At 35.8% G+C, this 16,598-nt stretch overlaps 1 protein-coding gene and 1 long non-coding RNA gene across 7 annotated transcripts in view; both read right to left on the reverse strand.

Moving 5' to 3' along the window:
* Positions 1-16,598, reverse strand: part of LOC127843652 (carbonyl reductase [NADPH] 3-like) — a 38,554-nt gene that overhangs the window by 19,519 nt on the left and 2,437 nt on the right. The window contains exons 1-5 of one of the 6 annotated variants that reach the window (XM_052373352.1): positions 12,144-12,276; positions 6,311-6,447; positions 3,729-3,798; positions 2,788-2,966; positions 2,140-2,252 (exon numbers count right to left, since the gene is read on the reverse strand). In XM_052373352.1, coding sequence (XP_052229312.1) covers positions 2,140-2,252; positions 2,788-2,966; positions 3,729-3,798; positions 6,311-6,337 — 389 coding nt within the window. In that variant the 5' untranslated portion in view covers positions 6,338-6,447; positions 12,144-12,276. Of the gene's footprint in view, positions 1-2,139; positions 2,253-2,787; positions 2,967-3,728; positions 3,799-6,310; positions 6,448-11,265; positions 11,317-12,063; positions 12,277-16,598 lie in introns of those variants that run through there. The other 5 variants (XM_052373351.1, XM_052373354.1, XM_052373350.1 and 2 more) reach the window with 5 other exon arrangements.
* On the reverse strand, positions 12,393-14,189 carry LOC127843660 (uncharacterized). Its single transcript, XR_008032272.1, has 2 exons — positions 13,457-14,189; positions 12,393-13,317 (listed from the first exon to the last, which is right to left on the reverse strand). It is a non-coding gene; the product is annotated as an uncharacterized LOC127843660 (long non-coding RNA).

The raw sequence follows: 16,598 nt of genomic DNA on the forward strand, positions 1-16,598 counted from the left end.
GCTAAATGCAAACCATATTGCCTGATGTGTAGTTTTTTGCTAATTGACTGACAGTCACAAGTAAATGGATAACTAGTCAATTTTATTTTTTATGTAGCCAAATAAAAATAAATATAATGTGTTACAGAAAGAATAAAATTGACTAGTAGTTAGCTATACACATTTTGAATCCTGTAGTTCTTGATTAATTCCTGAATGTATTGCTTTGTGAAATACATTCTGGAATGAATCAAGAACTACAGGATTCAGGTTCCTAGGTACACAAATTTCAAAAACTTCTGGACAAATAACAAGATGCCCATTTAATTCCCATCATCGAAGCGTAATTTGCCATTTTGCTCTATGTAAATATTGCAGTGTACAGAACATGTAGTGAATCTTTGTCTGAGGTTAAACCACGTGACCTCTGCACAGAGGTCAGCTAAGCAATTAGTGACGTCACAGCAGAACTGTGCTATTGAGAAATAAGAGTGCATTCCTGACAAGACAGGCATTCATGATTGGAGGTCAAACAGAATTCAAGTTGTATACAGTTGTTTCTCCCCTAAGTAATTTTCTGTGAAATCAATATTACTACTTGAAATTTTGAGAATATTCAATAAAGGGTTTCCAGATGGCAAAAATATGTTTGTTGCACTTCATCCCCAACCAATCATAAACATAATAATCCTCTTCAGAAAAGATAAAAAAAATATTTAAAAAAATTGCAATTTAATTGTATACATTTGTATCTTATCGGCAGAATTACTATTCAGATGACTGCATGGAGATCATGAATATCATAATATGCATGAATTTCATTCAACGTGTACATCGGTTATTTCATAGTAGAGTGTAAACAAGATTACACTATAAAGCCATTTAAAGCCATGTTTTTCAACAGACCGCAACCATAAAGGAACTCGCCCTAGATATCATAACAAGATATCCATAAAACCAATGTTTTGACCAAGTTTCATGATGATTGGACAAAAAATGTGACTTCTAGAGTGTTCACAGGCTTTTTTTACTATACAAATATAAGGAAAAAGACCCCCCCTGGCAGCCATGTTTTTTTACCGATCCGAACCATTTTTGAACTCAATGGTCGTATCAAGGAAACCAATGTTCTGACCAAATTTTATATAGATTGGGCAAAAAATGTGTCTTATGGACTGTTCACATGTTTTCACTATATACATATAGAGAAAACTGCCCCACCCCCTGGCTGCCATGTTTTTCAAATGTTCACGACTTTTTTCAAACTCATCCAAGATATCTACATAACCAATGTTTTGACCTAATTTCATGATGATTAGGCAAAAAATGTGACTTCTAGAGTGTTCACAAGCTTTTTTACTAGATAAATATAAGGAAAAAGACCCCCCCTGGCGGCCATGTTTTTTTACCTATTCGAACCATTTTCTAACTCAACCGTTGTATCTAGGAAACAAATGTTCTGACCAAATTTCATGAAGATTGGACCAAAAATGTGACTTCGAGAGTGTTCACATGTTTTCACTATAAACATATTGAGAAAACTGCCCCGCCCTCTGGCGGCCATGTTTATTCACCGATCTGGACCATTTTCGAACTCATCTGAGATATCAATGAAACCAATGTTTTGACCAAGTTTCATGATGATTGGGCAAAAATTGTGACTTCTAGAGTGTTCACAAGGTTTCTCTATAGCCATATAGGGAATACTGCCCTGCCCCCTGGCGGCCACGTTTTTGAACGGACCGGAACCATTTTTTAACTCAACCAACATATCATTAAGACAAACATTTTGACAAAGTTACATGTAGATTGGGCATCAAATATAACTTCTACAGTGTTCACGAGGTTTTTCTTTTTTTGACCCAGTGACCTAGTTTTTGACCCAGCATGACCCAGTTTTGAACTCAGTCGAGGTATCAATGGGACAAATGTTCTGACCAAGTTTCATGAAGATCGGACAAGAAATGTTGCCTCTAGAGTGTTCACAAGGCAAATGTTGACGACGGACAGACGACGCACGACGGACAAAAGGCTATCACGAAAGCTCACCATGAGCACGTTGTGCTCAGGTGAGCTAAAAAATACGGCATTTTACAACTTTTCTTTTCTTCGTCGTCGTGGTTGACAGTCCCTTAAATATACTGACCCCACTTCGCTTACCTAGCATGCGGTCTTAGTAATGGAAACAGAACCTTGCAGATATTTGAAGTTCCCCAGAAATTTTTTGCCATGGCAAACTTGACTTGTTCAGAAAAGGAGAGAAAAGCCGCATTCTGCAACAACAAAAATTCACATACCGAAATCTGTGTTAGTGCAAAGTCACTACACATATATTTTTAGGAGTCTTCGCAACTGTAATGCTTGCTGCAAACGGTCTTAATGCCCTTAAACATTATTGCAGCCTAGTTTCATAAAAATACGTCACAAGATATTTAAGATCAATAATGGAGCAGACACGAAAATAAGAATAACATATAACCCGCTTTAGCTTTGCTGAGGAAACAAGAGATGTGTTTGTCAAACACACAATGCCCCCTTCTGCACTGCTTTGAAGCCATATATTAGACCTTTGACCTTGAAGCATGACCTTGACCTTTCACCACTCAAAATGTGCAGCTCCATGAGATACACATGCATGTCAAATATCAAGTTGCTATCTTCAATATTGCAAAAGTTAAAACCAATGTTAAAGTTTTCGGACACGGACAGACTGACTGACAGACGGACAGACTGACGGACAGTTCAAAAACGATATGCCAACCTTCTGGAGCATAAAAATAATAAACCAATAAAAATCTCACTCCTGACCCTGCTAACTATGGCTGCATTATTCACTAGCAAGTCCAGGCCTCCGTAGTCCTTCTGCAGAAAGTTGTGGAATTTCTGGAGGCTTGCGTCATCTGTGTTGTCTAGGTCGTGAAGAACAGGCTCGAGTCCTTCTTTATTCAATTTATTCAACATGTCTTTACCTCTGGCCATGTCTCGGGCTAGAAGATGGAACACATAATAACAATGGCATGCTCTCCATAGTTTAGTATAAAAATTACCAGTATGCTTCTTCCATTTCTGAAATCTCTTGAAGAAACTAAAACAAACAAGCAAATTCGTTGAATTGATATCACCCGCCAATATGCTTCTGGACACAAAAGTGTTATATTTGACACTCAAAAAAGCATTTTTTCAAGATACAAAGGGTCATAACTCCGTTATTAACAGACGGTGTACAATGCCATTTGGTGTGCATCATCCTCTTATCCATATATATACTCATACCAAGTTTTAATGAAATCCGCCAAACCACTTCCAAGATATGGCTCCGGACACAAAAGTGCCGGACGGACGGAAAGACGGACGGATAGATGGACAACGCCAAAACAATATCCCTCCGCCTATGGCAGGGGATAAAAAATAAACACAGTAAATATCATTAATTAGTATTAACTTATGTGGCATTATTCTAGATACTTTAGCTCGATTGTTTTGAAAGCCTTTTGCTTACAGGAAGATCCAGTCTTTGAAGAGATATAAAAAATTATCCCTGACTGGGGACTTCTCGGTGGTTAGATGAACACCTCAGCAAATTTACAGTTTATTGAGAGAAACTCTTGTAAATGACTCGGTAAATACAAATAAAAAGATTTATGACAAACCTTTGTAAGCATCTACTTTATAAATATAGACGACTAAAAAGCAAAAACACTTTAAGCTTTTTAATTTCGCTTGGCACTGTATTTGTATTTGAAACATACCAGTTATGATGACATCGCCCTGAAACTCTTTACAGAGACCCCGAACAAGAGGTAGTTTGGCCGCAGTCACCTGCAATTAAACAAAACAAGAAACCGTCGGAGATGGGTGATGCTTCCCAAAGGTGTTTTTTTTCACAATATTGCAGTATATATTCAGATAAAAGGAAACGTCTTGAGGGCACAGTAGTTGGGGGGACAAGAATTTTTTTATATATAAAGTTTCAAAGGGCCATAACTCTGTGAAAAATCATCCGACCAGAACCCGCTGATAATATGCACATTTCCTCTTGGTAGTGAAGCTTCCCATAAAGTTTCATTGAATTCTGGTCATTAGTTGCTGAGAAATAGCCCGGACAAGAATTGCACTATATGTACAGTTAATGGAAAATTTCAAAGGGCCATAACTCTGTGAAAAAAATCATCCGACCAGAACCAGGTGATAATATGCACATCTCCTCTTTGTAGTGAAGCTTCCCATAAAGTTTCATTGAATTCCGGTCATTAGTTGCTGAGAAATAGCCCGGACAAGAATTGCACTATATGTACAGTTAATGGAAAATTTCAAAGGGCCATAACTCTGTGAAAAATCATCCGACCAGAACCCGCTGCTTATATGCACATCTCCTCTTGGTAGTGAAGCTTCCCATAAAGTTTTATTGAATTCCGGTCATTAGTTGCTGAGAAATAGCCCGGACAAGAATTGCACCATACATGTATGTACAGTTAATGGAAAATTTCAAAGGGCCATAACTCTGTGAACAAGAGCACCGCCTTGCGGGTGCAGACCGCTCATCTATTTTCTTTTTAAAGGTGAAGGGACTCTCATTTTCAATCACAAAGGAGGGAGGGGTGGAGTGAAGAGGGGTGCATTGTGTGGGGGTGTGGACATTTATTACATTATCTTCCAAAAATGCGAAAAAAAGAAAAAAAAAATGGGGGGGGTGGGGATTCTTGGGTGCGATGGTTGGACGGTATTTCAAACATAAAACTGTTTTTTAACCGTTTCAAAAAAAAAATGGGGGGTGAGGTGGGGGGGGGGGGGGTATAGCGTGAGGGTGTGGTGGTAATTTGTGAGATGATCTTAAAAAAAAAAAAAAAAAAGTTAGGGTGGGGGGGGGGGGGGGGGATTCGGGTGGGGGGAGGGGGGGTGGCGGGTGATTCTTGGGTGCGATGGTTGGACGGTATTTCAAACATAAAATAATCAAAATAAATAGTTTTGTTTTTTAACCGTTTAAAAAAAATAATTTGGGGAGGGGGTGGGGTGGGGGGGGGGTATAGTGTGAGGGTGTGGTGGTCATTTGTGAGATGATCTTAAAAAAAAAAAAAAAGGGGGGATTCGGGGGGGGGGGGGGTGTCACAGGCGATGGTTTGGGTAGAGTCTATTGTGGTATGTCAGGTAAGAGTAGTTTTGTCAAAGTATCAAATCTAATCATAAATAAAGAAGTTATGGCAATTTTAGCAAAATTTAATAATTTGACCATGAGAGTCAAGGTCATTCAAAGGTCAAGGTAAAATGCATCTTGCCAGGTACAGTAACCTCATGATAGCATGAAAGTATTTTAAGTTTGAAAGCAATAGCCTTGATACTTAAGAAGTAAAGTGGATCGAAACACAAAATTTAACCATATATTCAAAGTTACTAAGTCAAAAAAGGGCCATAATTCCGTAAAAATGACATCCAGAGTTATGCAACTTGTCCTTTTACTGTACCCTTATGATAGTTTGCGAGTGTTCCAAGTATGAAAGCAATATCTATGATACTTTAGGGGTAAAGTGGACCAAAACACAAAACTTAACCAAACTTTCAATTTTCTAAGTATAAAGGGCCCATAATTTCGTCCAAATGCCAGTCAGAGTTACATAACTTTGCCTGCACAGTCCCCTTACGATAGTTAATAAGTGTTGCAAGTATGAAAGCAATAGCTTTGATACTGTAGGAATAAAGTGGACCTAAACACAAAACATAACCAAATTTTCAATTTTCTAAGTATAAAAAGGGCACATAATTCTGTCAAAATGCCAGTCAGAGTTACATTACTTTGCCTGCACAGTCCCCTAATGATCTGGTCATCAGTTGGTGAGAAATAGCCCGGACAAAAATTGTGCACGGACGGACGAAATTTTTTGGGGGAGCATAAAAATAAATGTACATCATACATCTTTTACTTAACAAATATTAACATGTGTAATATAAAAGCAACATGTTAACAACTTAACACAATCATACATATTGAATTTTGCGAAACATATAGCTTTATTTAACATCCTGTATATATAATATATACAACTATAAAGCATGAAAAAGATATATATATTTGACTTTGCAATGTTTGATACATGAAAGATTTTTATAAAAGTTTGTTTTTTTCTTCTTTGAGACACGCCGAATATCGGCCCTTTCCCCTAGACGTATATTTTTTTTTTTTTTTTTTTGAAACTTTTTATCATATTAGTAATTCTTTTGCTCAAAATCCGGCATTTCGCACAATTGTTTTCCCCTCAAAAAAAGCCAGGCCCTTTCCCTTAAATCAGATAAAACCCCAGGCTATTGTTTATTGACTATCATGCTCAATAATACTTACAACAGCAACACGTTTTGATGCACTCATTTTGATATTAAAATCCTTTTGAAATCTTTGTTCCTTCGCTAGAGGGAGAAATATTCAAGTACTAAGCAGTACTTGCGGTTTTAGTTGAGCACGTGCTTATATCGTCAACTCTATTACGAGAAATACATTCTTTAAGTGATGTAAGCACTTTAACTACATCCTCATAGTTTAGATAGTACAATATTATCGAAGATGTAATTAAATACTTATTTTAATACCACCATTTTGTTAATAACAGCTTCTTTCATATTTTGGAGTGATAATTAAACAGAGGTTTAAATGCAGAGTTAATACTGAATTAACAGACAAAATTCAAGCACACTTTAAGTATTTCAATTGTTAAGAAATAAAGAGTAATATATAGAGAAACTTCTGCATTATCTGTATCACAACTCATTTTTAGCCTACATAACACATGATTTTGACGATGCAATTGTTCACAGAATAAATATTTTATAAAAAAAAAACCTGAAATGAAATCAGTTCACATTATGTTTAAACATATTCTGAGGTGTTACTAAGATTTTATTGTCAATTCTGAAAATATGCAGTGGTCGAGTGTTAAATCTTTATGTTGACTGTGTAAATCAATAACAATATGCATTTATGGTTAATGGACGTTTCGTGCCACTACCATTACGTGCCACTGATATTTGTGTTGAAAAGTGGTAGACGTTTTGCTCACTGATATCAGCAAGTTTTGCCCTTCTGTATATCAAAAGTACCTGTAAAAGGTACTTTCCCTATTGAAGAAAAACTACAAAATTCCCAATTGCTGTCTGAAAATTTCCCAAAAGGAAGGCAAATTACATCAATTTTGTTCCAAAAGTACATTATCTGCAAGTTAACAAATAAAATGAGCACTTACACTGAACATTTCAAGCCAAAATGAAGAGTGTAAATCAATATTTGAGTTGATTTTTGCATTTGATACCAAGCAATTAAACAAGAGCACCGCATAACAGGTGCCACGCTCGGATGGTAAAGCTTGTCATATTTTTTTTTTTTTAGAGGTCACAGTGACCTTGACCTTTGACCTAGTGACCCCAAAATGGGTGTGGCATGTAGAGCTCATCAAGGTGCATCTACATATGAAGTTTCAAAGTTGTAGGTGGAAGCACTTTGATTTTAGAGCCAATGTTAAGGTTTTAGCACGACGCCAGTGGACGACACGACACGACACGACGAGCTGGCTATGACAATACCTCAGGTTTTCTCCGAAAACAGCCTCGCTAAAAATACTGTAGTTCCCACTTGGACGATTTCACGATGCACATTTTCCCAAATTCAGGGTTTTTTCGCGCTAATTTTTCCAAATCGGTATGGTTCAGGTACTTTTCCCAATTGGGGAAGTAAAATTGCTGGATAATATATCTTCGACGTTAAGCGGTGGACCGTGGACCAAGTCCACCAAATTTTCACATGGTCCAGCAACAATCGCAATTTCACTGGACCGGTGGTCGACCACAATTTCACTGGACCGGTGGTGGACCATTTATTTTAATATCTTAAATTGTAAAAATGCCTAATAACCTGGTGTATTTAAATTGTACCTTTTGCACATCATGGCTGCGCTAGTTTTTGGTAGTTTGCAACCTTTTCTAATGTGTATTGTGTAAAATGCGGCTCATACTCATTTTGACAAAAGTGCCGGGTGGAGGTTTAGTTTGTGGATGCAAATATATGTAAATGGTTTGATTTTGATAAATATTTAAAACAAACCACTTTCATTAAACATGTAGGCTTCTACACCATATTTTATTTACGTCTGAGAGGATAATAAAGAAGAATGTAGATACATAAGTCCCTCAAGAACAAGAGATTGCCAAGCAATATGGTCCCCTACCGGTGAAACTCCACCATTGTCAGTATTTTTTTTATATATATTTGTTGCCATAGCAACCAGATTTTTTGACGTAGGCACAAAATGAAATGACGTGCATAATCTCCATATTGCCATCTAATCATGTTTCAAGTTTCATGAAAAAATATTAAGAACATTTAAAGTTATCGAAGGTCAAGGATCTAGAAAAGTGTGACGGACTGACAGACAGACAGACTGACAGATGGAGTGCAAACCATAAGTCCCCTCCGGTTTCACCGGTAGGGGACAAAAAATGGAGTATGAAAAAAAAGGGTTAGGTCGTTCCAGCCATCGTGGCAAGAGGTTTCCTTGGCTAAAGTACATTAAAGAAACAAAGAAAATGTATTGTGACCCTTGCTCTGTCTGCAATGTGAATGATACTGACTCTTCAGCTTTATGACGGGCATCGACAACTTTAAGAATAGATTGATGTAAAAAAATTGCATGCAGCATCCAAGCAGCACCTGTAAAATGCTGCTGTACAGCAAGCAAAAACCATACAGTCGATTGTTGTATAACGGATAGCTAAGGACTTCGAGTCTCATTTCAATGTAAACACCACGCATTCAGTAAATAAACCATTAAACCTAGATAGACACATGTCTTTCCTATTAAAACATGCCAGCGGTTTTAAATTTCCCAAAAAAATATTATTTGTTTACAGCGCAAATTTCATGGTACACTAATTCAGCCATTACCGGATCACTTAGGTCTTTATGGGATTACATGTGTATCGTGTTATTTCTTGAAATTTGACACAGCATTTGTAAACAAGAATATCAGTGAAACTGATGGATGCTCCCCGATGATGCGCTTTGTCAATCTATGTGTTAATAACCACCTAAAAAAAACTATTATTAGCCTCGTTGACCTTGACCCCAGTGACCTCAAACGTCATCAGAAGGTAGAGGTCCATGCAAGGTACCTAAATGCCAAATATGAAAGCGATTGGTTAAGTATTGAAGGCGCTATGAGAAACGGTAGCAAAAGTGTGACAGAAGGAAGTCTATTATTAGCCTCGGTGACCTTGACCCCAGTGACCTCAAACCTCATCAAAAGGTAGAGGTTCATGCAAGGTACCTACATGCCAAATATGAAAGCGATTGGTAAAGGATATGAAGGCGCTATGAGAAACGGTAGCAAAAGCGTGACGGAAGGAAGTAAGGAAGGACAAACTGGCAACTATATGTTCCGCATAAATTTTATTTCGGGGAGCATACAAATAATTGCAATATATGAACACAGCGCCCTTACACTACTTTGGGGGAAGGGGTCCGCAGCCCTTAGGAGGGGGAATTTTTTGTAAATGGGGGAATTTTTATAACTAAAAAACAACAACTATGTTTAACTGTTATAAACATATATTTCTATATATGTGACTGTCTATATAGGACAGAAAGGTGGACTTTTACTCAATCTATATAACAGTAATCTTATTTAAAAGTCCACCATTATGTCCTTTTTGTTCCTAAAACAAGCTAGTGCTGTGTCCATTTGCATGCAAAGTCTGTCTTAAACCAAAGATCGCGACCATGATATATCCGGCGCGCGATATAATTTGTCAGGTTATTCATGCATGTGTATGTATGCATTAGCATAGTTTGGCAATCTCAAAACACGCTATTTACCTACCTTATTGAAGTATGCGTTATATCCATATGTTATTCATTGGTATTAAACAAAACATTATTCCATGTAAGTATTTTCAAATGCGTATCATTAAATTTGTAATCCGAAAACAATTGTCAAGTTTTATTGTTCAAGAAAGCATGCACAAATTAGACCCATGTACAAAATGACGTCATTCATTCTCATGGAAAGCATGGGCTTTGATAGTACCTCTAAATTAAAAGCAAGTATTTAACATTGTATCTAACGCGCAATGATTGTTGAGATAGGTCAGTATTGACTTGTGACATTTACAGTTATAATTGTATACACCTTCATGTGTGCAATGGTGTGTTTCGGCAGTTCAAAGCAAATTCAAGAGAGCATGGTAACACCCAAAATGACCTGTGATGTTTGGCCAATGGTGTTATTGTTTATCGCAGTACACAGGTGTTAAAGTGATGTACAATGAAAGCAGACAATCTGGTCAAAACTGGATTATGAATGTCAGATTAAACACAAAATTAAAGTGGGTGAAAAAAAGGGTAAAATACAAGTTTGATATATTGGAGTCAATTTTCAAATATAAATCAGCGATTTTTTTAAATTTTTCTGAGGGGGAAAAAATCTGTTTTTTTGGAGAAAAAAATATACTTTTCAGGTGGGCGACTGCCGCCGAAATTCGGCGGCAGATTTGATAGACTGAGGGCTCTGATACATTTCCAGAAAGGAAATTCATTTCTGTGTTTAATAAGACCAAGTTCACGGAAATCGCTGCACAATTGATGAAGTAATGGCTGTTCAAAGCGATGCACCCTATTTCGGGTCATTTTGAGTTGAATACCTTGTTATATAATTATATAGATTTGATAGTGAAAAATATGTTTTCAGAGAAATCGATTTTTCGTTATAATTTGATTATTTTTCATTAAAAATGATGTTTTCACTAATTAATATCATAGCCACACGCTAACCACATGTGTATTGGACAACTTCAATTAAGTTTATATTTATTTTGAGACAATCCCCACATTCCTGAATATGGGTCACCACATGTCCGTTATTCACTAAATCCTGAGTTGCAGCTTTCATGCTTATTTAATTTGGTACGCATCAATTTGGTTTCTGAGCATTCTTACTTTTGTAAACTTAAAAGGACACATAATACTAAAATATTACATCAATGAACATTATGTTTACCAAACAAAATCTCGAAATTCAAGAAACCATTTGTCTGCACTTTTCCTCTTGTCACAAAAACGGTGCGTACATGTACATAATGTGACCTTGTTTTGCTTTCTAAAAAAGAAACAGTTGTAAACATTGACACACGTCAACAAAAACATGAATCGACTTAACAATGATAGGCCTTTTGTATTCAATTCATAGAAAACTATAAATCTTAACATAAATAAAAGTATTTTGCAAAAAAACGTTTAACCTATCTGTTACTCACTAAAATCCACTATACACCAATCCTGTGTCTATAAGTGCAGCTGCAATGTGCCTGTCAAAAATAAAAAAAGCGGAATAATTATTATATGAAAAGTTAGTTTTCAAATTTAGAACAGCACATAGGCTCGCAAAATGTCACTGAAGTTCTAATTTATACAAAACCATTTGCCGGTTGGATCAGGCTAAAGGGAACAAACAACACCAATTACAAGGCTGCAGCCGCCTTTGTCATTTCAATCGCAAATGTTGAACGAAATTAGGTCATTGCAAAAATATGTGCTGTGTAATTCTTCAGCTTAATATTAGATGGGGTATTAAACAGACTCTACAGGAGCATTTTTATCTAAAAATGTGCAGATGAAAAGATGACATGGAAATGACCAATTCACATGCTTGTGTTAATATGATTCACACTTATAGGGTATTGTTAACACCTAACCGCCTATATATCATTGGTACGAAACGTCTTATACCCTCCAACACAAATAACAGTGGCATGAACTGGTAGAGGCACGAAACGTCCATCACCCCATAATGTTCATCACGTTTAAATTAAGTTTCAACAGTAATGCAATAATTATATAATTTACAATAGAAACTGTCGAATTTTCATCAAACTCGATAAAATGAAGCAAATATTATTTTACAAAAACAACAATTTTCATTAAGTACATCGAACTGCAATTATATAAACATGCCGCATTTCGTCATATCAGAGAAAATGCAGTGGGTGGGGTAAATCGTTCATTGTTAATATTGTAGTATTTTTTTCGAGACATATATAAGTATATCAACGCACAGATGGTAATGCAACTCATGTCGCTAATCACAGAGTATAAATTTATGTTTGTTTGTATTGTTTATCTAAGAAATAAATGCCTTTATTTTTCTTATTAAAGGTTGTTGTTTTTCGCGCACGCTTTCAAACATTCTGGATCGGCAGACGATTTATTGAATAAATCAATCCATCTGGCGGAGGATTCCGGGAATAGTCGATGTATCACGATTGGCCTCCAATCAACCAATATTATCACTCTGGATCAGCAGACGATTTATTTCATAAATCAATCTCTGGGTTAATGGTCGCCATCTTTCGAACTACTTTAAAAAGTACAACAACAACAATAACAGTAGGAGACAAGTTTAATTGCGAAAAGTTGAAAAATTGAGTACATGTGTCACGGTTGTTGAGTGAAATAGTGTTATTTTCAACTGTGTATGAAGCATGTGAACTGGTAGTGGAATAACCGATTTGTTGGTGGAAATGGAATTTAGAAATATATCTAATAATTCATCATCGTGTAGAATTATCATCAGCATCATTTCTGTGGAACATTGCACTATTCAAAATACAAGTGTTTCATAGCTATGGTGCTTTTGACATAGTTCACTAACCATCAAGACTGAAATGATTCATGCACACAGGTAAAGTAAATAATTGAATTTGTGCAGAATGTTTATTTCTACAAATTATTATTTAATTTGACCAATTTATTTTAGATTGATTGCACTGAAACTCAAAGTCTAAAGCTTAGTAAGACACTTAAGCCAGTTTTCTGAGTAGAAACAATACTTGTTCAGAGTATAGCAGGCTCATGCGGCCTCGGCCTTTAACCTGGGTCGCTTTGATTTCAGGTGTTTAGCCCCCATATCAACAAGGCTCTTGACCCTATATGTAGTTATTCATATTGTTTAAAGATTTTGAGAACCCTCACTCGGTGCCAGTGGGGATAAAACAGGGACCTTCTTATAGCTAAATGAATGCATCAAATATGCCAGCAACACTTTATAATCAATAACTTTATAATTGATGATTCTGTTCTTTTAACTACATTACTAATTTACCAAAACAATGGGAAACACATTTTTATGCCCCCAAAGGAGGGCATATAGTGATCGCACTGTCCGTCTGTCTATCCGTCACACTTTGCATTTAGGTTTCGAAAAAATGCTCATAACTTCTATGTCGCTTCAGATGTAACATTCATATTTGGTATGCATGTGTATATGGACAAGGCCTTCCCATACACACACAAATTTTGACCCCTTTGACCTTGAACTAAGGGTCGGCGTTTAGGTTTTGAAAAATGCTCATAACTTCTATGTCGCTTCAGATGTAACATTCATATTTGGTATGCATGTGTATATGGACAAGGCCTTCCCATACACACACAAATTTTGACCCCTTTGACCTTGAACTAAGGGTCGGCGTTTAGGTTTTGAAAAATGCTCATAACTTTTATTAAAGCGTTTATCGGGGGCATATGTCATCCTACGGAGACAGCTCTTGTTTTTGCTACTGTCCTCTGCACAAACCATGATATATCTGCATATATGCATCCAACCAAATCAGTAAAACTATTTGTCACTTAATTACAGTAAACTTATTGCATGTTAACTTTTCAACAATATATATATACATGTATATATAATTATACATAACAGATCTTGAAAAAAACACACATCAAACTTCAAATTGTTTTAGTAAATTATAGGCTTTAATTGGTATTGTGACATTGACACCACTCATGCATGCGACTATACAATTATACAACTATGGAACACATTATTTATGAGAAATTCCAATACATCAACATATCGTCTCAGATTTAAGGCAGATAATCTAGTGCTTTTTTGCTGCCATTTTTACTATTACACTTATTTTCATTTTATGTTATGATGCATTGATCTTGTTTCTAAATTAACCAAGCAATCATGTTAAACTTTTGAAGAAAGATGTTGTCTGATAAATATAGAAAATATAATCACTACAAAGTGAACAAAATTCAGTTGAATACTGTGACCAACAAAGATTTGCCAAAGAGCAATTCAGATCATGATTTAAATTAAATACAAGTAATATGAAAGTCTGCCTATTGGATCCCAGTTAAGACTTATTTGTCAAATCTGCACATTAATTTTCCCTTAGCCATGTAGAATTGGAGACTAAATACCATCAAGTCATGTAAAAAGGAGCAGGGTATAGCACGCTGCTATTGATCTCTTGAGCTTTCACATGAATTTTACGGGCAATTTTAATACAACAAATGATATTATATAGTGTAATGATAAAGCATTATGAGCACAAATTATACCTCTTACTAGTGGTGCAAAAATCATTTAAGTGTCACATTTCAAAAGAAAATTTATATAAAAAGGTATTATTAACTGTTAAAACGTTATAAAAGGTTATTTCAATTCACTAAAGCATTTAATTACAAGAACAAGTGCATTTTATGTCCATTACAATACATGTAACAGTATTGGCATAGTATTTATCTGCATTTGATGTGCATTTAATACACTTAAAAATGCAGACAAGACACACTTCTAACAGAAACAAATGTATTTTTTTCTGCATTTTTCCAGCATAAATACTCTTCAAGTGTATTTTTTATCATCCCAAATACACTTTACCAGGAAAAAGGTATGTTAAAATGCATTTTTAGTTTGTTTTAAGTATATTTTCAAATGCATTAAGACACTCTTTTCTTTTGCAAAAAATGTTGAACAAAAACTTGAAAATATTTAATATACTAAAGTGTAGTAATAATTAAAGTTTTGTATGAGCATCAAAAACAGTGTCAAATTCATACCAGTGCCTATTTAGTAGCAGTAGGCCTTATATGGTCTACTTGTGGTAGAAATAATGCATTTCGTATAATACAACATACATAAATTAAAAAATATAGCTGCCCATACAGTTCAATACAATGTGTTCAATTAACTACACTATGCAAAGTTGAAATATGACATCAAGCTTGGAATAATCTTTTCAATAATGAATAATATGCTGTTTTAATTTATAAGTGAAATAGACACTTGCATATAAAAACTGATTTTACATCAAAACTAAATGTTTAATTTGATTTTTAGCTCCACTGGCCAAAGGTCCTGTGTCCATCGTGCATCCATGCATAAACTTTTCCTTTAAACATCTTCTCCTAAACTACTGGTCCAATTCTGATGAAATTTCTTAGGAATGTTCCTGGGGTGAACCTCTTTCAAATTTGTTCAAATTATGCCCCTGGGGTCAAATTTGACTCTGCCCTGGGGGTCACAAAATTGAAAATTTGCTTAAATAAGGCCTATTTTGTGAAAACTTTCAAAATCTCCCGTCCATAACCATTGGGCCTAGGGCTACCAAATTTGGTATGTAGTGGCATCTTATAGTCCTCTACCAAGTTTGTTCAAATTATGCCCCTGGGGTCAAGTTTGACCCTGCCCCGAGGGTCACAAAATTGAACATATGCTTATATAAGGCCTATTTTGTGAAAACTTCAAAAAAATATTTGTCCATAACAATCCGGCCTAGGGCTATCAAATTTGGTATATAGTGACATCTAATAGTCCTCTACCAAATTTGTTCAAATTTAATCCCTTGGGTCAAATTTGACCCTGCCCCGGGGGTCACAAAATTGAACATATGCTTATATAATGCCTATTTTGTGATAACTTAAAAAAAAATCTTGTCCATAACCATTAGGCCTAGGGCTACACAATTTGGTATGTAGTGACATTGTATAGTCCTCTACTTAGTTTGTTCAAATTATGTCCTAGGGGTCAAATTTGACCCTGCCCCGGGGGCCACAAAATCAATTATATGCTTATATAGTGCCTATTTTGTGAAAATTTTAAAACTCTTCTTGTCCTTAACCATAAGGCATAGGGCTACCAAATTTGGTATGTAGTGACATGTTATAGTTCTCTACCAAGTTTGTTCAAATTATGCCCCTTGGGTCAAATTTGACCCTGCCCGGGGTCACAAAACTGAACATACACTTATATGGGGCCTATTTTGTGAAAACTTTAAAAATCTTGTTGTCCATAACCATTGGGCCTAGGGCTACCAAATTTGGTATGTAGTGACATCTAATAAACCTCTTCCAAATTTGTTCAAATAATGCCTCTGGGGTCAACTTTGACCCTGCCCCGGGGGTCACACAATTGAATAAACGCTTTTAAAGCGCCTATTTTGTGAAATCTTTAAAAATCTTCTTGTCGAAAACCATTTGGACTATGGCTATCAAATTTGGTATGCAGTAACATCTTATAGTCCTCTACCAAGTTTGTTCAAATTATGCCCTTTGGGTCAAATTTGATCCTGACCCGCATGTCACAAAATTGAACATTATATACGCTTATATCTTGCTTATTTTGTGAAAACTTTAAAAATATTCTTGTCCTTAACTCTAGGACCTAGGGCTACCACATTTTGTATGTAGTGAGATATAGTAGTCCTCAACAAAATTTGCTCAAATTATGCCCCTGGGGTTAAATTTAACCCAGCCCAGAAGGTCACAAAAGTGTACATGTGCTTAAATAGGGCCTATA

Source organism: Dreissena polymorpha, chromosome 9, assembly GCF_020536995.1.
Source record: "Dreissena polymorpha isolate Duluth1 chromosome 9, UMN_Dpol_1.0, whole genome shotgun sequence".
Taxonomy (NCBI): Eukaryota; Metazoa; Mollusca; class Bivalvia; order Myida; family Dreissenidae; genus Dreissena; species Dreissena polymorpha.